The 28,000-nt window shown below is 44.3% G+C and overlaps 2 protein-coding genes and 1 long non-coding RNA gene across 9 annotated transcripts; 2 read left to right on the top strand and 1 right to left on the bottom strand.

The window, feature by feature from the left end:
- Positions 1–16: 16 nt before the first annotated feature.
- On the top strand, positions 17–9,106 carry HVCN1 (hydrogen voltage gated channel 1). Of its 4 annotated transcripts, XM_054844541.1 has the most exons (7): positions 17–77; positions 1,819–2,041; positions 2,600–2,704; positions 3,194–3,425; positions 5,501–5,613; positions 5,863–5,919; positions 8,936–9,105. In XM_054844541.1, the coding sequence occupies exons 2-7, from the start codon at positions 1,844–1,846 to the stop codon at positions 8,987–8,989; spliced, it is 759 nt and encodes a 252-aa protein (XP_054700516.1). In that variant the 5' UTR covers positions 17–77; positions 1,819–1,843; the 3' UTR covers positions 8,990–9,105. The 4 variants fall into 4 exon arrangements, with proteins under 4 accessions (XP_054700516.1, XP_054700518.1, XP_054700515.1 ...); XM_054844543.1 differs by lacking the exons at positions 5,863–5,919; positions 8,936–9,105 and adding an exon at positions 5,960–6,199; XM_054844540.1 differs by lacking the exon at positions 17–77 and having other exon boundaries at positions 1,654–2,041; positions 8,936–9,106.
- On the bottom strand, positions 6,251–21,588 carry TCTN1 (tectonic family member 1). Of its 3 annotated transcripts, none has more exons than XM_054844538.1 (15): positions 21,355–21,588; positions 19,555–19,675; positions 17,908–18,038; positions 16,968–17,134; positions 16,479–16,566; positions 15,482–15,591; positions 12,408–12,428; positions 11,857–11,982; positions 10,723–10,848; positions 10,265–10,347; positions 9,776–9,916; positions 9,335–9,491; positions 8,155–8,280; positions 7,663–7,807; positions 6,251–7,063 (listed from the first exon to the last, which is right to left on the bottom strand). In XM_054844538.1, the coding sequence occupies exons 1-14, from the start codon at positions 21,545–21,547 to the stop codon at positions 7,664–7,666; spliced, it is 1,734 nt and encodes a 577-aa protein (XP_054700513.1). In that variant the 5' UTR covers positions 21,548–21,588; the 3' UTR covers positions 6,251–7,063; position 7,663. The 3 variants fall into 3 exon arrangements, with proteins under 3 accessions (XP_054700513.1, XP_054700514.1, XP_054700512.1); XM_054844539.1 differs by adding an exon at positions 18,859–18,932 and having other exon boundaries at positions 6,251–7,807; positions 21,355–21,495; XM_054844537.1 differs by having other exon boundaries at positions 6,251–7,807.
- LOC129213815 (uncharacterized) lies at positions 21,494–27,409 on the top strand. 2 transcript variants are annotated; one of them, XR_008579541.1, is made up of 3 exons: positions 21,494–21,615; positions 22,502–22,950; positions 25,973–27,409. It is a non-coding gene; the product is annotated as an uncharacterized LOC129213815 (long non-coding RNA). The 2 variants fall into 2 exon arrangements; XR_008579542.1 differs by lacking the exon at positions 21,494–21,615 and adding an exon at positions 21,684–21,734.
- Positions 27,410–28,000: the final 591 nt, after the last annotated feature.

Raw genomic sequence — 28,000 nt, 5'->3', positions numbered from 1 at the left:
GCCGGGCCGGGCCGGGGGAGGCCCCGCAGCGCCGGGGGAGGCACAGGGCGGCGGCGGGCGCAGCCGGGACGTGCACGGTACCGGGGCCCGGGGGGGAGCGGGGCCCAGCGGGCGGGGGGGGGGGGGTGGCCGGGGCGCTCGGCACGGTGAGTGCCCAGCCGGGGCGGGGGGTTTGCAGCGGGGCCCCCCTGGGGCCGCCACGTCCTTCCCCTGGGGGGTCCCGCCAGGGCCCGGGGCTCCGTCCCGCACCGGGAGGGGGGAGCCGACATGGTCGCTCCGGGCCGGCGTTGCGGTCGCGGGGAGGTTGGGGAGCCCCAACCACGGCCCCGGCCGCGGCCGCTCCGTCCACCGGCGACGGCCCCAGGCCCCGCGGCCCGAGCGAGCCCAGAGGCCGTGCTGCAGGGCTGGGGGGGGCTCGATGCCCGGGGCCGCCCCCCCGGGGCTCCGCTCAGCACCCGGTGGCTGGGAACGAAGGTGCTGCTGCCGTGGCGGCAGCGTGGGACCATCTCCATCCCCTACAGCAGGTGACGGGGTGGTCTGGAGCCCGCGTGCCCTCCAACAGCCACCGCTGCTGAGAGTGGAACCCACCGTGGCCCCCGGGACCTCCGCTTGCAGGGAGCCAAGGGGAGGGAGAGCAGCCCAGGGGGCATGGGCAGACCCATGGCAGCTCCAGCCGGCCAAGAGCGGCTCATGCTGAGCTCCTGGTCAGCTTTGGCCAAGGATGGATGGACGGAGAACCCCGCGGGGATGGGGATGTGGTTGCGTGCCAACAGCAGGGTTTGCGTGCTGGGCGGTCTAGATGGGTTGCCCAAAGAGGAAGGGTGAGATGGTGGGGCTGTGACAGGGGAACACGAGAGCAGGCGCAGCTGGAGCCTCTCCTGCAGCTGTTCTCAGTGCTGAGCCGCAACCGGGATCGGCTGCGGGTTTGGGGTTGGGCCTGTCCCTCGCTGGGTGCCCACAGGGATGGGGTGAAGAAGGAATGCCTGAGGGTGAGGTCGGCTCTGGGGGATGCGGGGAGAGGAGATGTGGGGGAGCCATGTGCCGGGACAGCATCGCCCGCTGGACAGGATGGAACATGAGAGGTCACCTGGTTATTTTGCCTGCAAAGGCTGAAAAAAATGGAGGTCTTCAATGTTTGTGAAGGGAAATTAAGTTGTTCTTCAGCTTGGTGGTGTGGCTGGAGGGTGAGGGTGCCCAGGTTAGCCCAGGGGCAGCTGGCTGCAGCTGCAGCCACCTGAAGGGACAAGGGCAGCTCTGGGAGCGCAGCGGAAGGTTTGTCTCAGACCCGACACTAACAGCAGCCTGCCCTGGCGTGTAGGGTGTGAGAGAGCAAATGAAGGAGAGGAAATCGCCTGCTTCCAGCTTCTGACTGATAACCTCCATCGATCAGTGTCTAACAGAAACACAATGGCCCTTTCCAACGGGAAATCGGCAGCTGCCTCCTCTTGCATCATGGGATGTGCGATAAGGGCTGGCATTTTCTTCTCTTGTAATCGATGCTTTGTTTTGAGACGTTTGGAAATACCTCGCAAGCAAGTTCCTCGTTGTAGAGCAGCACCACGGGGTGCAAACAGCACCGTGGAGGGAGGGTGGTGGGGGCTCCGTGTCATGCCGTGGGAGGTGATGCAAAACAAGCAGCACCACCATTTAGCAATTTCCTGTCAGCAGGGGCCTGGGCAAGCCACCCGGCCGCCCGCATCTGAATGAAATGTCACGCTCTGGTCACACTCGCCATGGTGAAATGAGGGAGATTGGGCATCCTCGGTTGGCCCTGAGCAGGGAGGTGATGCTTTGCTCTTGTCTCTCCGACATTGGCAGGGTGATGCCAGCTTGATCCAGAGCCATGTCCAGGTACTTGAAGCACTTCACGGTGGTGGGGGATGACCCCGTGCAGTGGAGCAACGACTATCAGAAATGGGAGGATGAGGAGGATGAGGCTGGGGAGAAGCAGCCGGATTCAGAGATCAAGCTGGAGCCCACCAGGAGCCACATCTCCTTCAAGGACATGATGAAAAAGCTCTTCAGCTCCCGCAAGTTTCAGGTAAGGCAGAACAAGCCCAGGCCAAAGGGAAACAAGTACAGGACTTGGCCAAAGGTGCCTGTGACAGCAGAACCGGTGTGGGATAGAGCTCGAGGCGGGCTGGGAGCAGCGCCGAGCTTGGGAGTGCTTGTGGTGCCTGCAAGAGTGGCTGCTGCCTTCGAGCTGAGCCGTCCTGTCGGAAACAAGCTGCTCTGCAGCAGGTGCAGATGTTTCCTGAGCGGTGACAAGCCTCAGTGCATGCTCGTCGCAGCATGGGTGGAGGCACGTGCTCTCCCACGGCTTGAGCTCCCCGAGACGCCCCCTGTCACGCCAAGCGGTGGGAAACGGCTGGGTTTGGTGGGGAGCCAAGTGGTTTCGTACAGGCAAGACTTTGCAGGAATAACCCACCGACCAGGGGCTGAGGGAGTGGGAGTCCTGGGTGGGAGCAACAGAAAGCTCCATGAAATATAACCAGCCAAAATGGGGATGCAGAGCGTTGGGGCATATTTAGCTGAAGGCTGCTCTTGCTGGTCTGTCCGTGCTGGGAGAGGGTTCACGTCGTTTCTTCTCCTCCGACAGATCGTGGTTGTCTGCTTGGTAATCCTGGATGCCTTGTTGGTCCTCGGTGAATTGCTAATGGACTTGAAAATCATCCATCCGGACAAATATAATATAACCCCAAAGGTAAAATGCAAGGAAATGTCCATGTGAACCATGATTTCTCCCTCTCTGGCATTCAAAGCCTGCTAGATAGGACGACTGGGCAGGCAGGACCTGCGCCTTCAGCCTTGCCGAGCCGGCAGTCGTGGGTGCAAGGATGAAGGACTCACAGAGACCCGTGCGACAGCCCTGCGGTGTGCGGGGCTGGCCTGGCTCGGCTCGTGCCAGTCTGTGCAGCAGCTTCGCGTTTCTTCTGGCTGCAGCAGAGCTGAATCGCTCTCACCACCCTTCTCCTGGTTGTCTTCACGCCTCCTGGTCTGACTTACCCAAAGCTGCTGGCTGCCCGACCATGCTCACTCTGGTTGTCCTTTAGAGCAGAAGAAAAGTCCCCAGCACTGCTCCTTGTTGAGTCAGATCAGATGGGCCCTCGAGCGGTGGAGGTTCTCCAGCTTGCCCTGCTCACACGCACACAGGAGGGTTTCCTGGCCCTAAACTTGCACTGTCTTTTCCCAGGTTTTCCACTACCTCTCCCTTTCCATTTTAACCATCTTCCTGGTTGAGATGGGGTTTAAAGTCTTCGTCTACCGCTGGGAGTTCTTCCACCACAAGTTTGAAGTGCTGGATGGGATTGTTGTCATCGTGTCATTCATCCTTGACATCATCCTCATCTTCCGGGAACATGAGTTTGAAGCTGTCGGGCTCCTGATACTCCTGCGGCTGTGGCGTGTGGCCAGGATTATCAACGGTAGGTGTGCACGGCCAGTCGGGAGCTTTCCCTTGTGCGTGGGCTGGATTTGCCGACCTTACCTGAATTATCTGGGGTCGCGTCTTTGTTCCCTTCTCAAAGCCACCTGTGAGACACCAGGGTCTTACTCTCCCAGTGAACTCAGAGTTTCACCCGTGTGGTTTTCATTGCTGGCCTTAATTAGGATGTAACTTCTTTGGAGCAGCATCAATCTGCTGCTTGTGTTGGTGCGATGCCTCAGTGGTGGGGCACAGCAGCTGGCCCAGGCTAATGGAGATGCCCAGCTCTAGCACGGCAACATCGGGCACATTCCCCTAAAAACAACCCGGAATCTGTTCTTGCATCCCTCCCTCCTAGAAGGGGATGGTTCATGTCTTAAGTTTGCATTGTAGGATCCTTTTGGCAACACTGTAAGAGGGGAGCAGGGTAAAACCCTGCCCTCCTGAATCTACTTCTGTAGCAGAATGGGTTTTACTGCTCTGGTGTTCTGCTGCAACTCTGTCATCCCCTCCAGGGATGCTGCAGGGAACATCCTCATCTCGGGATCTTTTTTGTTTGGATTCAAAGGGCTCGCTGTAAAAAGGGGAATATAAAATGTCCCCAAATCAGACTTTACTGACTCTGCTGTTGTGATTGTAAATTGTTGCAAGTAGATGTAAATTCAGACACTTCTGAAACGTTTTCTTTCTTCTCTGGGAAAGAATGTTGGGATTCAAAAAATGTGGCAATGGGATTGTCCCCAATTCCTGCATGAAACCTCAGCCCAAGTGCTGTCCTGTGCCTACACGCGCAGTTTTGGTGAGCATTCTGCACTTGATGCAGCTGTAACTCTTGTTAGCTGGAGCAAAAGGAAAGGATGGCTGGGGCCAAAACCGTCCCCTGCAGCCTCCCCTGCCATTTTGAAGGGGACAACGTGCCTGATCGGCGGCACTGGCCAGGAAAAGGGAAGATGTGAAAGCAGCTTGCGGCTCTTTTTTAGTTCAGAGTGAAATTCAAGAGAAACCAGATTCGTGTGCAGCTGCGTGAACCACAAGAACTTCTGTGTCTCTTCACACACTGTTTTACGGCAGAAAACCAATATTCTATTTACAAGTAAATCTCCTTATCCTTGGGTGCTTCTGGTTTTCTCCCCAAGCTTCTCGCCATGCCCGTCTGCTTGGAGCAATGGAGGGGACAAAGAAAATCTGCCCCGAGCTTTGGGTGTTGGGTATCTAAGCCTAGGCACGGTTCAGTGCCTTCAGTCACTGTTGATTGATCGGGACCAGGTTACAGGCAGGTGGGGACCGTTTGATGTTAGCAATGCAAATAAGCAGCATCGCTGCTTTGTCTTCAGAGAAATGAGCCCCCAAACCCCAAGCCTGCTGCCTGTAGCACTAGAAACACAGGCACGCATCGGTGCCTGCCTTCCTGCACGTTGTTCTGTCAACAGCCGGAGGAGAGCTCTGTCGGGTAGGAAGAACGTGATGTTCTTGATGCTCTTACCAAGGCGCTTTTTTTTTTTTTTTTTTCCCCTTGGTAAAGGGTGGGAAGAAAATGCCTTTGCTGTGGGGGCTGAGTTCATGTGTAATAACCTAACCTATATTTCAGTAGAGAAGCGCCACCTCCGCTGTAAAGAGAAATGTGCGCGAGGTGAAGCCAAAGCCTTGAGGACCTGATGATGTGCCCTGTCCCGTTAGCTGTGCTGTGTGCTGCTGTTAGAGCAAGGCTCCCGACTACCTGAAACCAGCTAAAACACAGCCCCTCGTGACAACAAAGCTGCCAGTTACGTTCCCCCCCAGGCTCTGCCAAGGGAATGAATTCAAATTCAGGATTTGAATGACAGTGTGACTGATTAATTCAGCTCAGAGGCCAGACTGCCTCTTCCCAGCAGAGTATCGGTATCTGAATCCCTGGGGTGGCTAATTTAAAACCCTCCTCATTAAGAAAAGCCCTTGGGAAGGGTGGTTTGAAGATGACAGAAGCAGAGCTCGAGAGGAACACATTTAACTCCTTGAGTACAGACCCTGTATACTGTTAACCTCCTGCTCGTGGCTGGTTTACATTGCAAAATGAATCCACTGTGAATTGTTTCACAGGAATAATTTTATCGGTAAAGACCCGCTCTGAACAACAAGTGTCCAAGCTAAAGCAAGCAAACCTGAAACTTGCAACGAAAGTGGAACAACTGGAACACAGCTGTGTAGAGAAGGTAAAAAAACACTTAATTTAATCAGAGTTTAGCCACTGGCTGCTCCCTGGGACAGTCTGGCTTGGGATTCTTTTGCAAGGTTGCCACTGTCAGATTGGTTTCCTCATCATAAAGTTGTGGGGTGAGCTGGGCTGAAGAACCAGAGCCCTGCCTGTCCTGCCTGTCCTTCCCTTAGCTGCTTCTCTTGCAAAGGAATGACGGCTACCTCTGGCCTGCTTCCTTCAGCCAGGTTGTCCTGTTTTACTGCAGCGTGAGATACATTCCAGCAGTGGGAAGATCTGTGGGAACCTGGGAAACTATTTTAAGGTAAGAGCTATATTAATGATTTGACTTTTGTCTCCTCCAGGAGCAAGAAATTGAGAGGCTTAACAAGATATTAAAACAGCATGGACTTATCAGCGAGCAAAAATAGGAGGCCAGTTTTCCAAGATCTGTCCTGGAGAGTGTAGTGTTGAAATCTGCTGGTTTGACCTGAAAGGTTTTCCTGTCTCTTTGCTTTCTCTTGTATAGTGTTGTCTATAAACATTTTCTATTTGACCACACTTTGATTAGATCTTGGGATTGCAAAAATGATTTTGCTGGAAAATTAATCACGCGTACTCCCTGTAAACAGTGATTTCGTAAGACGTTTCTTGTACAGTTGTACAGTCAAAACTGCAAAATAATTTAATAAAGACACATCTTTACAAGCTGTACATCCACAAAAGTACCACTTATTTTGAATAATTTAATTTTTCTGTGATAATGTTCTTTGTTTGCAGCATCTTGTAGAAACTTGCAGTACAAAGGATAAAAATCCAGGCTGAGAAGGTCATTTCTTCTCTACAAGCTGACCATTCATCATTAGTATGTCTCTTCTTTGCCAACCATTCTTTTCGCGTTGTTGGTAGTTTCCTCATTTCTGTTGCTGCTTGTGCCGCTTTATTTATATAACGTTCATTTCAAAAATACTACCCCACCACTCCTTTAGTTGACAATCAAATCAGCACCAAAATAGAGGCAAACATGTGCCATCTTACGTCAAACAATGCCTTGTTCTCAGCAGCAGATTTGAGTTCCGATACCGCGTTCTCTCATCTCTTCTTCCATTTTAAATGTTCATTTGCAGTCCGCTGGGCTACAAAGTTCTTTCTGTTTCCACAGCTCATAAATCAACACATTAAAGAATTAGAATATGTAAGAACAGATGTAGGTGAGTGGACTGCTGGGAACAGTTAGACTCCAGAAAAGCTGTTAGAAAGCCTGTTCTAAAGGACCAGGCTGGTGTTTGAACACAATGTGAACTTTTTCAGGTACTGGAAGGTCCCTGTGGTGAGACTATTTTATAGTTGAAGAGTACGATTCAGTAAGTGGGAATTTTGAAAGGTGTTGACTGTGGCAGGCGTCTCCAATTGATTTCAGCCAGAGTCAGCGGGAAGGGTCATTGAGCTTTTCTGAAAGCCTGACTTAACTGTTCAGATTTTTAAAGAAAGGTAATTAATTAGTGGTTTGGGAAAAATAGCTAGAAATGTGTGGCTTATTCATCTATGAAAACAGATAAAGCAGAGGCCTTATCTAACAGCACATGATTACTTTAATTAACAATTTAGCTCTGCTGTTCACAGAATAATGAAGCCTACTTTCCTCTGGAGCCATACTGTGTCCCTGTGCTCTTCCCTTCCCCTCCTGCCTCCGCACTGCTGGGCAGGCAGCCCGGACTAGCACTGCTTCAGAGCATCCGATGTGCTGGGAGGCTGTTGGCTGTACATGTGCCGACTGGCCAGCTAGAGCCACCAGCAAGTTCATACTGCAACCTTTCTTCCTCTCGGCAGAGCTATAATTGGGAACTTTCCACTTAATGTGTGTGTGTGGGGGGGTTCTGCCCTAAAGCTTCTGAGAACCCTCACAAGGGCTCATCCTTTCTCTCTTAGCCAATTTTAACTCTGTGTGTCTACAATTTAGAAGAAACTGATGGCCCATCACAGTGACTGGAGAAAGCTCGCTGCTTTAGGAAGTGGACTAAAAATCAGAAAAAAACATAAATATGGCTTTTTTTGGATGCATACTTACCTTAGACAAATGGAAAGAAAAAATCAAAGGGTAATTTGGCATTAATGGTGGGCCAAGCTTTATAGCCTGGCTCTGCAGGTGAAGAAATATCAGTGAAAACAACGGAACTTGTTATGGGAATAGTCCTTTCCCTTCTTGAGGGAAGCTGCAATGAAAATACAAACGGTCGTTAGCTTCAGTCTTCTCCTTCTACGACTGCCTTCTTTTGGACTGGTTGTATTTTCAGCTGTTATTTGTAAAAAGGTTTTGGGTTTTTTTCATATACAGTTCCATGTTTCTTTTCATGAATGATGTATAGATTTTTATTGAAGTGTGTTTTGGCAAGCAGCCCACAGCTGTGTTTGGAGTTGGAAGAGAAACTGGGGTGTACCACATTCTAACATGAAGTGCTACCTTTAGATAAAGAGATTAACTGGGTCACTGTCGCACAGCTGATACCTAAGCAAAACGAGCCATTCTTTTTATCTTAAATCCTGTAATTTAATTACATACCTGCTTCAATATGGTGGTAGTGATCGATGCTGTAACGTTCACTATTCTGGCTTGTGGATTGACTAGGGATCCATATTTAGTCCACTTCACTTCTATTTCAAGTGATACTGGTATGTGGCACGAGCTCTGAAAAGTGTTATAAATTCTCTCATTGTCTGACTTGTACAGAAGCAACCACATTAATTATTCATCTTATTAAACTGGCAGGATGCCCCCAGAAAGCTTGCTCCGGGAGGTTACCAGAGCAACTAGGCCATGCCTGTGCCCTGGACTGCTGCCTGTTCAGGCAGCATAGGTGCTTGTAGCCTTGGCTCGGGGTGTCCCTGCAGTTTCTCCCTAGGTGACAAACCAACTCTGTAACTGTGTTTCAGGCAGGACCGTTCTACCTGAGTAGGGCAGGACTTTGGCTCTTAAGTCCTGAGCTGCCTCTTTTTAGTAAGGAAGACTTATTTCAGTAATACCACTGGAACATTAGAAAATCCTTAACTCTGCCAGGGCAAAATTTTGCAGCCTACAATATTAAATATTTTTAGGTATTTCTTCTTGAACTGTCAAGTTTCTGATTACAGAAATCATTCACTGTTTAGTTGCAGAAGCATGCAAGAAATCTGTATACCAGTTGCCATTGAGGGGGTGCTGTCATTCGGCACATGCCAAGTAGCACTGCCTACCGTCGACAGCAGGGGCTGCACTGCATAGGGAGGAAAGGGCTAGTATAGAAGATGGTAAGAATAAATGTAGTGTTTGGGTCACTCAAGTATACTGTTTCTGTGCTTTAAAGGATTCTTGCTATCTTATTCTAAGATGGCAGAAGAGCACCAAGAAGAAACACTGATTCTGTTACTTCACTCTTTCAACCTGGCCTCTTGTGCTTCATCCCATCTGAAGACCAAGACTCTAAACTGCGGCTAGAGCTCATTTTGTACCTCACATGTTGTCCTGATCCTAACTGACAGGCCTGGATACCAGCTTGATTAAAAGCAAACCCTGTCTTCTGCAGCAAGATTGAAACTCCTCATTTGTGAATATTCCAGTAGGAGTTTCCTCCAGTTTTTTTCTGCATTTCTTTTTTTCCCCCCCTAGGTGTGAGAAACCTAAACCAATGCTGCAGTACAGGTACAGATCTTGGGAGAGAGAACAGTAAGAGTGAAGGGGGTGGTGGTAGCGGTGTAACTTTCACCTGTTCTGAGGTGTGGAGGTGAGTTATTGGCACCCAGTCGAGCACATCCTGGCTTTGAGAATTTCCAAATGAAGCCACGTACTCAGGAAAGCTTTGTCCCTTCAGTAAATCTAGGAGGGTCTGAGTCAAAGGCTTGCACTTCATAGCTGCAGTAATTCTTCCAGGAAAAAAAAAAAAAAAAGAGTTAAAGCAAAGTCCAGTGGTTTGGCACAGTAATAATTTCTCCTCACTGTCATGTGCTTGTTGAAGCCTTCTGGCTAGAGTTGCTAACGTACACAATCTTTTAAAGAGAAAGACCATTGTTAATTAAATGACATTTTTTATAATTAAATACTCCTACAGTAGTATAAGTGTCCCAGAACCTGAACAGATCTTAATGGAAAGGGTTGTCAGAAGGTTAAGAGCACTAAATAAAAAAAAAAAAAAGATGTGTCCTCTTACCGTAACTTACAGCCTGATATCATGTTATAACCAAATAATATTGGGGTTCTGGCTCCCTGAGCCGCCAGACAGTCCTGGTTGGATGTACTTTGCAGAATGGTAAGTTGACTGTATTTGTTGGTATTCTGAATGATGCCAGATGTAACACACAGTTAAAGGGAAATTCAATATTTGATATATATCATGAAGAAAGAATCCTTAATCATATCCTCAAAATATATCTGAAAATGCTATAATAGCTCAAGACTCCTCTTACACCATGAAGAAGCACTAGAGTGTACAATGAAGGTCTAAATCTACCTTACTAAAAAGCCCCAGGAGACTGCAGTCAGGACTGAGTCATTCGCTATTTCTAAAACATAGCCAAAAAAGCACACTTGCACTTTTGTTAAAGAACAGATACGTTTTATAGATGTCCATGCTAGAAAGTGTTTGTGAAGATGGACCAGAACAAGTGCTACAAAGAAAATTTCAATAGGGAAAGGATATCCTTGTGGCCGGAAGCCCGCTCTTATAGGCAGTCCAACAACATAACCAGGATTACCACTGAGAGGAACTGGCTTTGTATTTACCTGCGATGCAAACATAGAGTATTAGTTCTTATCCTGTACTGAAATGGTTGGAAAACACAGAAATATTTCACTTATTTTAGGATTATTAGCTGCCTTGAACAATGACAGTAGTAAGACTGCTCTGTAAGATTTTAACAGTTCTCTAACATTGGGGCAGGCTTTGCTTTCACTGGATAGAGTCACAAAATGACTCTTCTAAATGTGAACAACAGACTTTGGAGACCTTTATTACCCAGTTCTGAAATGCTGCCTTATTTGTGTATCCAGGGCAAGTTACATTTTACCTTGCTGCCAACAATTGTTCTGATTCAAGTTTAAGAAGTTTTGTAATTAAATGTCTTTCAACAAGTCATCCGTAACATCTCCAGCAGTTACCTGAGTAAAGCTGATTTCAAAGCTCTGCTGTATTGAAAGTGCTTCTTTGTTAATTGCCCCCAAGACAAAAGAAGCAGCTGCTTCTATTATTTCTCCTGCACCTGTGTATGTAATGTGATAACTCACCTGAAAAATTAAACAGTTTAGATATTAATTAGAACAAATACATAAGAGTATGAAACTAGAAAAAAGGAATTTAAAACTATGTATTGTTTTCTTTCTTTCTTGCTTAAGAAACACTCAGCTACATGGTAGAGATATACTATATCCTCAGTTGTAATAAGGATGGGCCCAGAAAACGGGAGGAACTGAAGCACTGCTCAGAAGGTGACTAGTCATTTTACAATGACAGTGTATTAAAAACACAAAGACCTGCCTCGGTATCTGAGGTAGCGTATGCTTTTATAAGCACTGATACTCAAGGACTGACAAGACACTTTCCCTCCGGATGCTGATCTAGCTTTCTCCTACAAATTAAGACACGTGGGTTGAAAATACTGCCTATTTATTCTAGTTTGTCACTCATTTCCTGTCTGCAAAGGGAGAGAGTTTCAAGAAAAGCAAGAAAAAAGTTGTGGTCTGAGCTGACAGACAAAACCAGACATTCACAAAGTGGCTATGTTGGCAGATTTACATACAAAGGGCGTGATTGTTACCAAACCAAGCCACTGGTTAGCAATGGTTGGAAACGGATTGGGGGTTGGACCCTGCTTCTTCATAAACCTCTTCTAAGCATAAACCCAATGATTATCTATTTAAGATGAAAAGATGAGGTGATTTGCACTGTGTATTCCTCTGTCTCTGCCACCACTGTGCCTAAAGTCATCTTCTCCCAAGCATAATATAAATTCTAAACTCATGTTGTTGTCTGTTATGTCATATACACACAGTAGTAATAGAAAAGGATTTCATCCTGTCTCTGTGTTATGTTGCATATAGTCATTATTTTGTTGCAAAACACTCTCTTTTATCCCAAAGTCAGTGTTTCTCCTGTGACATTTGCTTTGGAGATGTCACAATATATGGAAACTGTGCAAGGCCCTTCTCACATCTTTGTAATTTGTGAATCAGAAAATATTTGATGCATACATGCTTTCCATCAAACGTGAGGAGGAAAAGACCTGTCATACTTACCCCAAGAACTATGTTTATGCACAGTTCATCCAAAATCATAGGAAGCCTGAGGACATCACTACCATTAAGTAAAGTCCGCATTCCATTCAGAGACTGGACAACTATGGACTGGACAGTAATATTAACCTGAAAAACAAATTCATGTCATTTCTGAATATTATGTATAATTATTTTTGGCTTTTTTTCTGTGTTATTATATGTGTGATCCTTCCGAGTTTTGTTCCACAGAGACGTCAGTCAATAATCCTCTGAACAACTGCTATGTTACTTGTATTGCTGAAGGTCAACAAATGGTTCTATTTTTAAGTATCTAGAGAGAGTTACTTAGAAAGAGAGTTTTATATGAGGGGAATGCATCCGGCTTAAATGTTTGCAGGTAGCATATTATCTTGAAGTTGCTAAGTATCATTACTGGTAGCAAATGATAGATTTTTTTAATTTAAAGATTAAGGATAAAGGCCCTGTTCTGATGAAGTCAGTGAAAAACTCTCACTGACTACAGTTAAGAATTTTGCCCCCAGCTGTTCTAAGTAAGTTAGAAGGATACTTACCATCTGACTTGATTTGGGCACCTAGAGGAGAATAAAAGAACAAATTCAAACAATAGCAAAAGTATGGCCTATTACAAGTAGCAGTTAAGTAAAGCAGTTAAGGCTTCACTCCTTTGCCTATTTAACTCTCTATCATTACAATAACTTTCACATGATGGAAGTGATTGGATATACACTACAGTATCCAGGCAGTGTGAAAATAACTGCTATTCTTTGTGACTCATAGGCAAAAATCTTACAGTCCAAGCCTCTTCTTCCCCTGACAGTAAGTGGAAAATTTCTCAGTGACTTCCATCAGTTTTCCATCAGGCCTAGCTTTGACTACATTCCCAATAAATATACAGTGCATTCAGTAAGTAGTAGATGAATCTAGTGTTTCCTTGGACACTCTATCTGCAACTCAGAACTAAGAAACACTGGCAAAGTTTACTTGCGTCAGAAAGGTGACCAGAGAAAGGCATCTGTTTGGCATAACTGTTATTGTGCATCATATCGTTTGACCTATTGAGGGCGTCAGAGAACACTTCCCATTGCAGATCTGTGCAAAACCACTTGTAACTATTCATAGACTGCCAGCGTAGGAAGTCTGCCAGGCTTGTTCGTACCCAAAGAAATTAAAAGCTTTTGTCATCCCGTTTTGATGGTAATGAGTCCATAGTTTCATGGTTTCTAAACAAATGAGAAGCAAGTAGCCCTCTTGTTACACAGCACGTGGACATGCACAGTTGCCCCACTGGAAAATTTCCACCAAATTTTCATGGAAAGGCAGATATGTCAGACCAAGGTCATCAATCAGGCCTGCAAAATACTCACATAGAGCACCATTTTGTCAAAAGCTTTATTTTTGTGATTTCCTAATGAGCATTTGATTCACATCTTTGGGAAGGGACCAAGAATTGGACTCTGACCATGAAGCGAATTCTGCAGAAAGATGACAGGCTACAGAAACCAGTCTGCTCATCTAACGTCATGGCAGAAAACACATTCCTATGAGCTGGAGACCTGAAGGTGAGGCAGGTAAAGTCTGTCACACACTGTCACATATTTATATCAACACCTTGAGTTACAGCTCAGCCATCAGGATCAGCTGTATGAATAGAAGCACTTATAAAGATTAGACTCCTCCTGTAGGGAAGCAAGCTCTTTCTGACTAGGGTAGATGAAATGATCACAGCTCCTAAAATTCTATTTATCTGTGACAGGGGTGATGGATTATGTTTCTGTAGGTCACTGACAGACGGGACTACAGCCTCACTGCTGCCTCCCACTGACTCATCTTCCCACCGGCCAGGGAGGCAAGCAGGGGCAGGCAGCAGCACGTTGCTTTGGCAGCTACACAGTACACGGTAACCTTAGGATGAAGCATGGCAACATTATGAGTATCTTGGTAGAGGGTTCCAAGCATTCCCAATGCCCCTTGGGTCTGCTGGACAGGCCAGGCTGCACACCAGAGATGAACTGCAACAATTACAGACCTTCATATCACTCCAGTTGCCCAGCCTGGCAGTGAGAGTGGGCTCACAACGACGGGGTTTCTGAAGAAACTGCTGTAGCAGTCCTCTCACCCGGGGCTCCCAGCAAGCCTTCCTGGGCTGGTGTGTTCTGCCATTTCTTTTGCTGGCAGCTCCACCTGCTGGCACTGGAAGGGCTCCCTCCCGAGCCCTGTGACCACCCTGTCCCCAATACCAAGTCACTTTTCTATTGTCACAGCCCATCTTTAGCTCCCTTAGGGAAAGGGGCGCTTCCTACAAACCATCTCTAGCATCCATTCAGCCTTCTCCAGTTCTTGCATCTGATCCTTCCTCAGTCTCCAATGTACTTTGGACAGAAATGTGACCTCTCCTAAGCCAGGCCATTGTAATTGGCAAGCAGTTTGTGGGTAACGTTACATTCTGTTCTGAGAAAGGGGAACTCATCTTTCAATCCCAAAACATTCAGCTGCTTGGAGCCTGTCCTGAGGCATGCTTTTTTTTTTTTTGGTTCTGCAGCCACCAAGAACTCTAATTTTGGGTGCACATGGAAACACGCAAGGCCCTTCTGAGTTTTTTCCACCTCTTCCACAGGGGGATGATCAAAAGCTAGTATTTGTGGGAAACCCTTTGCTGATTTCAATGAGGTCCTCACCTATGAGAATGATCCCACCTGTGAGAATGTGAACAACTTAGTGGGCTTTCCTTTACTGTTGATAGCTTTGGAATCTCTGAGGAGACTGGAAGGGGTCTTTAAGCAGTGACTCACTATGGAATATTAATTATATTAATTTAAATAATTACATAAATTAAAAACATTTTAATGGTGTTTCTTGATGACCTTCAGCTTCTGGAAGGAGCTATCGGGTTAAAGTATTAAGTATTTCAGTTTCAATGTTACATGCAGGATTTCTTTGTCTTCCTGAATATCTGCAAAGGGCATTTATTTATATACATAAGCTACCATCCTCCAGTTCAAAAAGGAATGAAAAGGTAAGCTTAGCTTTGAAAAATAACCACCAACTGGATTTGGCAGTAGGTTGGATACAAACAAATTTGCTCTCAGTGGGGTAAAAGGTCATGTTCTTTGAGGAGTGTAATGAAGGCTTAGCATGCATGGGCAATACCTCACTATTAAAAACCGAGGCTTGTAAGAAAGATATATATGCAGAGGATTAAACTTTACAGGTTCTTCTTTAAGTACAAAGGTTTACCAACTCTTTAAAACGCGGACTTCTTAGAATCATGGACTCTGGTAATAGGCTTCTTGGAAAAGCTTGAACATGCACAAAAGCATAAAACTGCTGCCACTGCACTAAGCGTTAGCTCAGTGACACAAGCTTGTTTCTTCAAGACTATTATTTTTGTTGGCTAAGCAGAGAACAATAAATGCTTCTGTTATCGAAGCTTGAAGTAAAAAACATTTCCAAAGGCTTTCTGTATAAGAGTCTGCTATATAGGGAGATTTTTTTTTCCCAACCCACAATTTAAAAATCCAAATAAAACACCATATCCTTTTGTAAACAGAAGTTACTTAATTCTGGAGATGCAAAAAAATATGTAATATCAACAGTCAGCTATATGACTGTTTCAAATCATACTTACTGCTAAAATGCTGGAGTTGATATAGAACAGCATACTGACTGCTTGAATGTTGCCACAGTTTTCCACACTTACTGATCTAGTACATTTTGTAGCCTGGTTTACTAAAAACCCTGGAAAAAAGTCATAAAGTATAACTGAATGAAATTAAAGAGTAATTATGAAAAGCAGAAATAAAAAACAATGTAAGAACCTCAAGTATAAGCAAAAGTGAAAGTAAACATAATTTCTATCACAGATAAGGTCTTATGTGAGCTATAAAGAATGGTACTTTCTTAGATTCTCCAGAAATGCCACAAGACAAAATATTACTTCTTAACAATAGAAGCTTAATAAAAGCTACAAGAAGATTTATGACTTCATTTCTGAAATCTCATAAGATCTTTTTCTTTCACAAGAGACTTCAATTTTCCTATGGTCATCATCATGATTGTTATGATACCTTATTTAATAATAACAGTGGGTTTTGGAAAACTCAGGTGTGTGGTTTTGATTGTGCTTGTGGCTTCCTTTTTTTTTTTTTCCCCTTCCCCCTCTGCAGATTTTCAGGAAACTGTGTGAAAGGTTAAAAGGTAGAGCTCAAGCCTGCAAGTCTGACTTGACTTGCATTCAGGCTGTGAAAGGAACTTCGTTGGACCAAAGGGACGTCTTACAAAGGTTGCCCAGTTAGGTCTTGCTTTGCGTAATACCCTCTTCCCTCATGGTGTCACCCTTGTACTATTTTATTAAATCAATTATGCCAAATAAGATGTTTTATTGTTGGATAAACAACCCATTAGCAAGACTCTCAAGGATTACATATCTAACTTTGAATGTTTAATATAGATCCAACGCAACTTCCAATCTATGTCTAAAACCCCCCCAGAGAAACAGAAGCTATTTGAAAAAAAATTTGTTCATATTTACATTTGTGTGTGTGCCAATTTACTGACTGATTAAGATCAAGTCAGAGCAGAACACTCTAAAGCAAATAAACTGGAATTCAAATGCATTTTCCAACCTGCAGGATTCGCGTCAGAGCACCAAGAGGAGACAACAGGACTAGGCAGTCTTAGAAATGCATCTGCTGTCTGTATAGGAACACCATACTGCCAAATAAAACAACATATTCAAGCATATAGGTGTGTTTCAGTCCATGGAAAGTTTTAGAACATTTGTATTAACAATAAATCTCAATAAAAGAAGTACTTATTTCCACTATATCTGTCACTACTTTGTGCATCAATTCTTAAGCCACTGCTAACAGCTTTATGTTTACAATAGCAAACCAGCTACTTATTTTTCAAAGATCTTAAAAAAATCTAGTTCACTTTTTAAGTAAGCTAACACAAAACACTACACTTCTTATAGTTACATTTCTATATTTAAAGACCAAAATAAAGTTTGTCTTTTCTAGAAGAACTGCAATTTTTAAAATGCAGATGCAAACAATGCTCACTTGTTCTTTTATGGAGCAATCTAATACTAATTGAGTCACATAATTATTTACCTCATATCTGTAAGTTTCATTTGCATCAGAAGGATTTTGAGCATCTGTGTTCATATTCCAGCTGTCAGGCTCAGCACTGAAAGTAGCACTACTAAACCGTTTAAGCAATTGATCAAAATTTTCGGAAGTAGGCATTTCAGGGGAACTGAAGGAGAGTGCTTGTTTATCTGTCAAAACATTTTGAAGAATGAGATAACTTTTAGGATAAAAGATACAGAAACAGTATTTAGTAACAATTTTTCCTTCTGGAGTTGTGAAAAGCTTAGTGACAGAAAAATACCGGTGCAGCTTTTCTTTAAGAAAAGCTTTCTCTTTTCTTTAAGAGAAAACCTTGGTGGTATCTTAACTCATCTTTTCACCCAGAGCACAAACTTAAATCTAAGGAAAGAGGTAAGTCCCCTTCTTTCAAAATCACAGTTTCTAACAGCATCAGATGTTCCAAACCAAAGACATGCCAATTAGTGTCTACAGTTTCCATGGTAAGTATTCAGGTGACTACTGCACAGTCATAATTAAATTAAGAGAACACAGTACTGATCACTTCTTACCTCCCTGCAAGTCACTTCAAAGCTGGCCATAGAGGATTTGTAACACTGGTGCCTATTAAATAGCTACAGTAACAGACTGGGAAGGAGTCAGTTTCCCATGAGACAACTTTAAATGTTATTTATTGGGGATGCTAAATTATTTACTAAAAAAAAAACCCAACCCCAACCCAAAACCCCAATTTTTTTTTCAACAAAGACTAAGAGTTAGAGTATGAGATGTTTTAACCCCATAGTTTCACAAGTGAAAGGATTACAACATAAGGTCTATGAGCATATAGAATAACCAGTTTTCTAACAGGTTTAGTTACTTTTAATTTTATTCTGTTTCTGGTACCTAAAGAGCTTATAAAAATAAGAGCACAATGCTTAACATTGGCAACAACTCTACTTACAGTTTGTAGCATGAATGCAGAAAACACTGGGATTGACTTGGTCAATTAATTTAAATATCCTTTCTGGTGGATTTGCTTCAACATCAAGTGAATATATAGCAGCTTTCTGACTACAAAGACGGCTGTCACCTCTGCAAAAAATAATAATAAAATCAATAATCCACCAGAAGTTAGTATTGACCATATTTTAAAGTTCTTTTCATGTACTGAGGCAGCATCAAAAAAAGCCGTAAAGAGATTACTTTTTTAAAAACAATTTGTATAGCAATTGTGTCTCCTTAGAAGGTTTATATTGTTTTATACTGTGTGCTTAGTAATAAACAAAGGAATTCTCCAATATGTTATATTGAAGATACTGAAGAAGTGAAATGACTTTTAGAAATAACTTTTTAAGCATGCAGTTAAACTTTTCCATGAGGTGAACCATTCGTCAGTAGGATCATATCATAAATCAAACACCCTTTTTCTGCTGTTTCAGAGACCACATAGCCTCTTACTTGTGATCAAACCCTTGCAGTAATTAGCACAACTATGCAAATGTATATAAATCTAGTTGTGTAAATAATGAGATTCACAATACTTGCGGTCATTGAAAATCCCATGGATTTTCACGCAAAAAAGAACATTTTACACAAAAGAATCTGGGGAAAGAAACACAACTTCATTTTATGCATTTCTAGTTGACAAAGACAGAATAGTCACCCGAGACAATTAAACTGTCACTCAGGAAGGCGTTGATTAGACCTTTCTGATATATATAAATATCTATAAATGGGTAGCAGTAGTCATTGTGTGCAAGAACAATAAGAAACGGCAGTCTGGGATGACTGCTAATTCAAATTTCAAAGCACTGAGAATAAACCCCAGTGTTCAGATTGGCATAATTTATGCAGAAGGTGGGCTGAAGAGCTGTACTTAGTGTTCTTAGAAGTCACCAACAGATTTTCTTACATTATGATTTTGAAGTGAGCTTTCTTAACTCCTTTTTGAGAAGATGAAATCGGGTGAAGGTGTTTTCCAATAAACTGTAAATAGCAAGGAAACAACTACCAGCATTACTTTATTGATATAATGCTACATTTTACTGTTTGTAAAGTGACAGACTGGCAGTGAGGGAACAGGCTGGGAAGCTGACTTGTAAAACTAGGATCAGAACAATCCTCACACTGCTTCATTAAGGCCCGAATTGATCAAGTTTCTAGCTGGTATCATAAACCGTAATGAAAGAGGTTACCGATAAATTGCTGATGACCAACGGAGGTGGCCAGATGGTCCGATGATATCAGCTTTCTTAACTTCCAGACACTGCATTATATTGAACATCTAAAGATGCATTATTCTTCCCCCAACAGAAGGCATCACCACCCGATTGCCCATAGACAGTAGCACAATGGAGGAAAAAAGCAAGGAGCGCGAGTTTAGAAAAGAATGAATAAATGAATGAGAAAGTGGAGTGGGAGGCTGATTTACTGCTCTACCTGGTTGGGGCCAGAAGTTTACAGGCCTAGTGCAGGAAGGACTGGTGAAAGGGTAGGCAGGAGTTAGGATGGCAGGGGGCTAGGAATTGGTAAGAGGATAGAGCTCTTACAAATGCATGCAGCAATTAAAACAAGATTTTGTATTTCATATAGCTATTTATCCACTTACGTGACAATAGGAACTGAACATGTAGTAAAGAGACTGAAATCTGCTGCGTTGCAATCAGGGTCACAGCAGCAATTTACATCACACTGTGCCACCAAGAGATCACAAACACACAGCTTGGCAACTGGAGGAGAGAGTTAAACTAGAATTAGAATTGAAACTTTACACATTACACCATGTTCCCTAACACTTTCGTTTTTCACCTCGCCTTATTTTTGACAATGGTCAAAAGACTATAGCCAAATTCACATGCTTTTTTTTTAAGTCAGTTTTAAAAGCCATCTTTTCTGCTACTTAGCAAATCTATTTGGAACACAGTAACAAAATCAGGAGCATGCTAAAAACTTATGGTGTGTTCCCTGCAAAATCAAAAAAAGCAACTTAATAGAAATTTTGAAATTATGAAAATGTACTCAGTCCTGCAGAGGGGAAAAAAAGAGATACAAACAAGGTATGCTTGTCTACTTGTTTCAGCTTATTGGGGGAAAAAAATATTTTGATAGAGCAGCTAGATGTTTACAAGTATTGAGCATGTTCCAGGGTCCAGCAATATATTTTCCTGATGTGCCAACATAACCATAGTTGACTTCCTTGAAATTGTTTTTTCTGTCTGTTTATGTCTATACTGTGAAATATTGTAATAATACAGAAAGTAATCACTAGCAATTCTGTAAACTGTCTCTATAAAATACATTTGGCAACTTTTTAAAACATTCTTAGGTTTTCGAGTTTACAAATTCAAAGAACAGATATTACTCTACTGAACTGCTTTTGAAAGTTGCCATTCTATAATAAGTCTAGACTTAGGAATAGCACAGAACGAAAAAAATAAAGACCAGTGCTCTGTAGGCACGACATTCAAAGAATGCTGTTTTCATAACTGGTGCTTCTTTTATTTCAAATTGACTATTTCCCATTTCTCCATGGCCTCCTCGATGTTCTCTGACCATCTGAACAGTATCCAGGTATTTCCTGGAATCTCTGAAGTTCTGACTGTTCTGTTAGCTGAGCTCAGCTCTGGAATCCTTAGTTCACCTTGTAAACAAGAGAAGTTTAAACATGGATGACCAGATTGCAAGGTTATGTCTCCACGATCAAAGATTTAAGTCTCTTTTCCCTAAGGAGGTACACACTGGGACATGTTTAATTTGGCAAGTAATCTAGGGAAGCTGAACTGATGGCAACAACACTGGGAAATCAAAAGTTAAATAAAAGTATACTTGCCAATTAGAAGATAGCAGGAAACACCTTCTGATAGCACAATGACAAAAAATTGTGATCTATACTACCATAGCACCACTATATATCCACAGAGCTGGGGCTGAATTAGGACTCTTGGGGCAAACCATGTGCGCAACCAGCTCGGTGTGTAAGCGGACATCTCCAAGCACACGCAGGGTGAGCCTGGGTCTCCTTCACTAGGCCAGGCTCTGCCCTGTGGGCTCAGAGCAGGGTGCTGGGTGGGCAGAAGCCCCTGCCCTCCATCAGCACCAACTCACTGGACTGTGCATGCTAGGATCAGTTTGCCTCGCTACCCGAAGGCTGTGTAGAGAATTGCTGAGCCTGCCTGCTAGAGGGGGGTGCTCAGAGCAGCGCTGCAGCACAGCCCCGGTAAATCCCCGGGGGTCCCAGCGAGAAGCAGGGCAGCTGCTGTGCAGGCCTGTCCCAGCCCCAAGCGGCTGCCGGAGAGGGTGCCAAGGGCCCAGCGACGGCAGGAGGCCCAAGAGAGGCCGTGAGCAGGGCTTGCCTTGGCCCGGGAAGAGCTGCCGATGCCCCGCAGACCCCGCCCCACCGGGCACCCACCGTCCGTGACCGGGGCCGGCCCGCTGCGGGTCCGCGCCCGGGTAGCAGCGCGGATCTCTGGTGGCACCGCGGAACCCGCCGCACTAGCCGTAGGCTCAGGGACAGACTCCACACTCGGCTCTGCTGCCCAGAGCGGCGGCAGCAGGAGGACGAGGATAAAGAAAACCCCGCGCCTCAACAGCGCCGCCGCCATAGCAGCCGCTCCCACACCGCCCCTAGCAACGGCGCGGTTACCAGGGAGCGCGGAGCATCACGGGAAGGGTATGTTCCGCCCCTCCCCGGGGCATCACGGGAAACAGAGGGCGCGGGGCACGATGGGAGATGGGCTGTGCGGCCTGGGCGCCATGGCGGGCAGCGAGGGGAGGCCGGGCCTTGGCGAGGTAGCGCTGTGGCCGTGTCTGGTCGCCATTTCCTGCCTCTCTCTGCTTTCCTCAGCCCAGGGAGGCTCGTGGTGAGGCTGCACGTTGGGCCTTTGGCTAGGTGTTGCCTCCTGTGAGGTTGCCCTGCTTGCCCAACCGCTGCTATCATGGTGGTCTCAAGCGTTTGCTTGTGCTACGCAGCCCCCTCAGAAACAGCCCAGTGTGGCGGTAATCCAGGTGTCTGGCCCCGTAATACCAAGCTAAGGGCAACAGGAAAAGATTTAAGGAGTAGCATGTATATTATTTGGGCAAAAATGCTATTGGAAGGCCATATGCAAAAAAAAAAAAAAAACAAAACAGAAGGAATGGCCACTTGTGAGCTATAAAATCCTGTTTAGCATGGTTTTGCAACTGGTTTTAGTAATCTGCTTCTCTTAAACTAATTTTTAAAGTCTTACCAATTTATTTATTTCTTTTGAAAGTACCATGGGTCCTTAATATTCAGTGTGCATATTCATTAATTAATCATTAGTAATCTTGCAATATATCAGGTATTTTTATACTTATTTGGAAAAACTGAGCTAGAGACTAAATGATTGAGATTCCTTAAGGTTATCTTACAAGTGTTAACATCCAGGCTTCAGTTCCAGCCAAGAGATTACTTATTTTGAAATTAAACTTGCTGAAGATTGTCTTCTGCATTATCTGATTAAAAGCAACTTTACATTTGCTCTTGCGTCAAACTGATGAGTACATTGTTACACCGTGTTTCTTATTTTTATGACCAGGTTCATCTTGAAGAGAAGTCAACAAAAGCTTTAAGACCGCAAGAGGGCACGTTCTTTTTTACATTTCGTATACTTGACTGCTCTCTGTGCCAGTCACAACATCCGAACAGCAGAACTTCATGCTGCCATGCAAATTTAGTACGTTGGAGATGTTCCAGCTTCTTCTATTGAAAACTGAAATAATTCCACAGTGCACACAGTGTCTTGGTTGCTTCTTTGCACTGTCCTCTGCTGCACAAGAGCCAATTAATCATAAAGATGTTGATGAGTTACTCAAGACAGACTATTGTCTGCCTCACACAGTACAAGGCTACCACGGTCATTTGATATTACCAAAGAGCTGGTAACTTAGGATGGATTTGAAATAGCTCTGTATCACGTAGCAAAATCCTGGAGTCATCCTTCCCCTTGGACAGACCTCATTCTTCTAAGGACACGGTGACATGAAGGTGAGAATCCAGGTTACTCCATTGTACCTCAGACCCTGGTTTGCCTTATGTGCAGTAATAGTCTCACCTGGGTCTCCATTCTGCATTCGTTTTGTTAAAACAAATGTAACCCAGAGTTCCTGTATTTGGCTTTTTCCTTGGGGAAGAAGAAAAGGATGTGTTTAGTCTCTTTGTTTCTTTGTTGTTTCTGAGATTATTTTGATTCAATTGGAAATATTCATGCATTTCCCTTCACTAAGGTCTCATAAATGATGTTACTAGTGTTGGGGGGGGGGTTCAGGCTTGAAGAATAACTAACTTGAAATACACTTCCATTTTGAAAAGTGACTGTAAAAACGGCATCATAGGGCTCCTCCTTTTTGCTTCTCACTAAGGCTGTGCCAGCACTGGCTGTAGCCATAGAAGAGATTAAGTGCCTTTATTTGGAGGAAATCATGGGAATCTTTAAAAAGCAGTATTTTTCATTGTCCCGCAGCAGAGAAACATGTTGACTTTGCCAGTTTACTCACTTAGATTTGCATATTCGTAGCTATGTTCAAGACAGATATTGGTGTACTACTCTTTGGCTGAAACTCTACTCTTTGGCCCTGCTTGATAAAGCAGGTAGGCAGAGTTGTAGAAGTCAGCCAAGGACCTGTTCACAGCTAGCAGAGTTAGAAGTCTCGCAGCATCAAGAAGGCAGCGGCCTCAGGCAGGGAACAGCCACTACGTAGAGGAATTCCTTCACTGTAGGATGTGATAGTTCAATGAAGTCATGAAGCCTCTCCAGAAATATGTACACACACACAGAATGCAGTAAGTAAAGTCCTTGCAGGAAGAAACATAAAGAAAATAGAACAAACCTCACCTTTGTCATACAGAGAAGAAAGGCAAGACAAAAGCCAAGTATAAGAAAAACCATTTGAAAAATCTCACCACCACAAAAACCACCCTTGTGTTACGCTTCTGAGGCAGGTTCCAAAGAGCAAACTCCACAGTGTGGAGGATAAAATCAGGACATTAATAAATAATGCATGTTCTCCATCACTGAGATTTTAATTTATCCTATCAACATGAGTTGATTAATAATTAAAAAGGTTACTGTGATCCTCATGTAGGAGGTCCTATAAAATGAAAATTCAAGCAGTTTAAGATGCAGTAGATTGCTGTCTATTAAAAAACATGTTAAGGGATTTACTGTATTACTATTTTAATTATATTTTAAGCAGCAAGATTTTGATGTGCATTTAAGCATTATAGTGTGGCATTTGCAATCCAAACATTGCAGGATTAAGTCCCATCAAGTACAGTAAAACCAGGCGAAGTAACTGATTATAAACACAAATTAACAAGAATATCTCTTATGAAATGCTAAGACTAAGCAAAATCACTACTTATATTTCTCTCGTCCAAGCTTATTTTAATAATTCAGCTAAATTTTTAACAGTATAACTTTCACCACAGCTCTTTCCTTTTAAAATTACTTGAGATTTAAATAATTTAATTACTTTTACATGTACAAAATTATTGCTGTTCCTCAGAACAAAAGACACTAGAATTTTCAGAACAGTGCATCAGTATCTGTCCTGAAGATGGCTACAAATATGCAAATCTAAGAGAGTAAACTGGCAAAGTCAACATGTTTCTCTGCAGCGGGACAATGACAGAAATTCTGCCCATGGACACGTATCCTTTTGATTAAACAGTTTAATTTTAATTTTGGATGTTTAACTCAGAGTAGAATTAGCTTAATAACCATGGTCTTCATAAATTCTGATGGATGAGGTGTTCAAGCTTTTTGTTGGCTGCTCTCTCTGAACACACCACATACAAGGCTTTTAACTGACGCAGGGTTTAGTGTTAGGAAGTTTTTAGTAATAAAAAATGCTCAACAGAGTTGCTACCGTGAAAGAGCTTCTGTAGGAAGTGGCATAATTCCTCTTACTTTAAATTTTTAAAATGAGGAGAAAATCCGAAGAGGAAACAGTTTTGTATGCGCAGTACTTGATCTATGTATTTTCAGCTTGATGCCATTCAAAACAATTTTACCACTGACCAAAAGTCAGAGTCACTATTAAACTACAACATTTTGTATTTTATAGAGAAGCTGGATGACTTGGGTGAGGTTCTAAAGGAATCAAGGGAGAAACTAATACACAAAATAAATGGGCTCTCCAGGATTTCAGGCAGCTAGGATTTGGGAGGTCGTAGTTCCCCATCCTGAGATGGTGATCTGACTCTGCATCTTCTCTTGACTCTTCCATGCGGAGAAGTCTGGTATTGTCCTTTTTTTTTACATTAGTTTTCTGTTTGGTGCTAACTGTGCTGTCTGAACTTCTTCATCTTTCCAAGGCAAACATTGGTTTTGCTCTATGACAGATCACTTTAAAAATTCAAGTGGACAGGCATTTTTAATTAGAGTCAAAACAAAGTCAAATCAGGCTGAAATAAACTGCATTCTGGTCTAGCACAACATTAGCCCTTAAATAAATAGTGAGAAGCCTGGACTGTCTCTGTACAGCAGATGGCATTACAGGTAATATTTATCATACTCCATTCCCAAGGCTAAGATACTAGGGAGGGAGGATTGACGTCAGCAACAAGTGAATCAGTCTTAATACAAGCTGAAAAACTGCTTGTGCCTTCAACAGTTGATTATATTGTGCAGCATTTCTGCTTAGTGCTCCCTGTTGCATTTATTAGTCCGTCTGAGCAAGCCTAGCAGGAAGAGTTCATTTTGTTTTGCAGTTTAAATGAACTGATGTAAACGGATCTTGGACTTTGAGGTGGGAAGATTCCACCCAGCTGCAGTAACCAGGGGGATGCCCTTTGCCCCAGTTTTTGTGCCAGATTCGTGCATTCAAGAATTTTAAACAAATATCACTTGGCAGGATATCGACCCTCAGGGTACAAGAATAATACTGAGACAGCAGGGCATGTCCTGGGAGGGATATACCGGGAGATCTGTTGGGACTGATGCTGAACAGTGGGGAAAAGCAATTCTGTCCTGTCGCATTAACAGTGGTGGTTCTTTGCCTTGCAGGAGCCGAGTGATCCTCTGAATGGAAACCAATAGCAGTTTTTCATCTGTGTACAGCGCCATTGTGCAGGAGTGAACGAGTTCGGCAAAGGTTGCTAATTATCATGTAAATGATGTAGTCTTCCTCGGCTGTCTGGGCAAACCTGGGTGGGTGACCAGGTGTGGAGGACTATGAACTGCTCATGGTATGCCTTGGCTTGGGAGCCCTTACTGAAACACGGAGTCATGCTCTGCCAAGTGTGTTTGCCAGCCTTGCGCTCATACTGCATTTCTCAATCTGTGAGCCATGGCTGATTGGCAAAGCGGTACGGAGAGCGTTCCATCTTGTCCAGCTCTGGGAAACACAGTGATGAGGCATGGAGAACTCAGGTTTAATGGGAAGTGTGGCAGGGGATCACAGGTTGAGAAACAACGTGCACTAGCCAGTGCAGGACAGATCACCTTGCACTAAGCAGAACTGCCTCTGGGCACCCTGGCACTGTAGGCGGTATTGAAATCTGCTGCGCTAAAGCAAAAGGGGTTAGGCCAGGCTGGACTTACCCTAGAAGGGACCTGGACAAGGAGGTGGAAGAACGAGAATAAGGGGAGGGAAAGAGTGACTCTGTGGGGGAAACTCTGAAAGTATGCGCTTCCCTTTCCTGCTAGAGATACGGGAGGGGGTGAGGCAGCAACGTTTGCTGCTGTGGAGAGGCACCTTGCAAGTGTTTGTCATCTCACACACCCTGATGGGCTTTGGCAGCAGCACACCCTTATCTCCAGCACGTTGGCAAATTCAGCTATGCGGCAGTTTCCTAATTCACCAAGGCTGCGCCTGGGCTGCTCTTTGTGCTCCCTGCACTTTCCTTCTCCCCTTTCTAACAGGCAGATTAATTTTTTAATAAGTTCGGATACAATTTCAGCTTTAGGCGGAAAATTTTCATGTATTGCTTAAGCCCACAGCAGTTTAAAGGGGAGGAATATCGTCTCTGTCAAGACACACAGCAAGTGGAATGTTTACTGTCTCTTTAACGCTATTATAATGACAGTGCTCCAATAATGTTCCCCGTGGGTTGGGTCCGCAGAGTATGCCGCACAGCTTTTCCTTTCACCGGAGTCAGCTTGGGGTTCAGGTTTCACACCTACCTCTGCTTTATTTACACTCATCTATTGTCTTGTTATTTACATATCTGGGTTATAGAATGCAGCAGCTGCCTCTTTACGCCTGTGTATGCAGAGGCATTAAATGAATTTGTGCACTTTGTGCAGAGCTACCTGCTAGGAACTTCTAAAGGGACAAGCCATTTTGCACGCCCACAAGCGGCACAGAAAACCAAGCTGCAAAAGATAAGGAATTGGGTCTTTTTGAACATGGTGGGTCCTTAAAAGTGTTGATGCCTTCAAGTCGGGATGTCTCTGTCCAGGGGGCCACCAGCTCACTGCCTTTGTATCACACGCTCACCTGCAATTACAAGTTTTAGTGTTTTTTGTGTGGTGACTGCATGCTACAGCCTTCTTGTGAGGGTTTTGTTGGGCATCTCATTTCCCTTACCCAAAATGGATTAAAGCTCCGCACTTTCATGGATTTCCACAGAAACCACACAAACGTCACGCGCCGTGGTGAGCTGGCTCTATCCCTGACTGCACCCCGCCGGGGAAAACAGGGGGAGTTGTCCTTTAAAAATAATTTTTTTGCGTGGTATGACTCACATAACCGTCCTTAATAGCCAGAAAGTACAAACGGCCACCGTGTCCCTTCAAGTTATTTGGAGCACGCAAGACATGCGGCCCGATATGGGCGTGGAGGGCAAGTATCTGGGTTAGGCGCAGCCTCGCTCGCCCCGGTGTTGAAAAAACGTAATTGGGATAATTACAGGTAAAAACCGGCAGGAAGCCGGGGAACCGGCCCCCGCCGACACGGCCGTTTGGGAGCTGCGGGGCTCCGAGGCCGCTTTACCGGGACGCTGCAGGGAGGGGGGAACCCGCTCGGCTCCGCCGTGCCGCAGCAGCCGCCGCGGGGGCTGCCGGGAGATGCGCCGTGTTATTGTCCTGCAG

Source organism: Grus americana, chromosome 16 (genome assembly GCF_028858705.1).
Source record: "Grus americana isolate bGruAme1 chromosome 16, bGruAme1.mat, whole genome shotgun sequence".
Lineage (NCBI taxonomy): Eukaryota > Metazoa > Chordata > Aves > Gruiformes > Gruidae > Grus > Grus americana.
Note: the sequence above shows the minus strand (reverse complement) of the source record. Positions and strands in the feature narration are given on the sequence as shown.

Coding starts and splice junctions, on each gene's coding strand:
- HVCN1 (XM_054844540.1), top strand. CDS start 1,844: ATGTCCAGGTACTTGAAGCACTTCACGGTGGTGGGGGATGACCCCGTG. Junction 2,705..3,193: donor AATATAATATAACCCCAAAG/GTAAAATGCAAG, acceptor GTCTTTTCCCAG/GTTTTCCACTACCTCTCCCT. Junction 5,614..5,862: donor AACACAGCTGTGTAGAGAAG/GTAAAAAAACAC, acceptor GTTTTACTGCAG/CGTGAGATACATTCCAGCAG.
- TCTN1 (XM_054844537.1), bottom strand. CDS start 21,547: ATGGCGGCGGCGCTGTTGAGGCGCGGGGTTTTCTTTATCCTCGTCCTC. Junction 12,429..15,481: donor TCAACTCCAGCATTTTAGCA/GTAAGTATGATT, acceptor ATTCTCCTCTAG/GTGCCCAAATCAAGTCAGAT. Junction 10,348..10,722: donor TTGAAATCAGCTTTACTCAG/GTAACTGCTGGA, acceptor TTTGCATCGCAG/GTAAATACAAAGCCAGTTCC.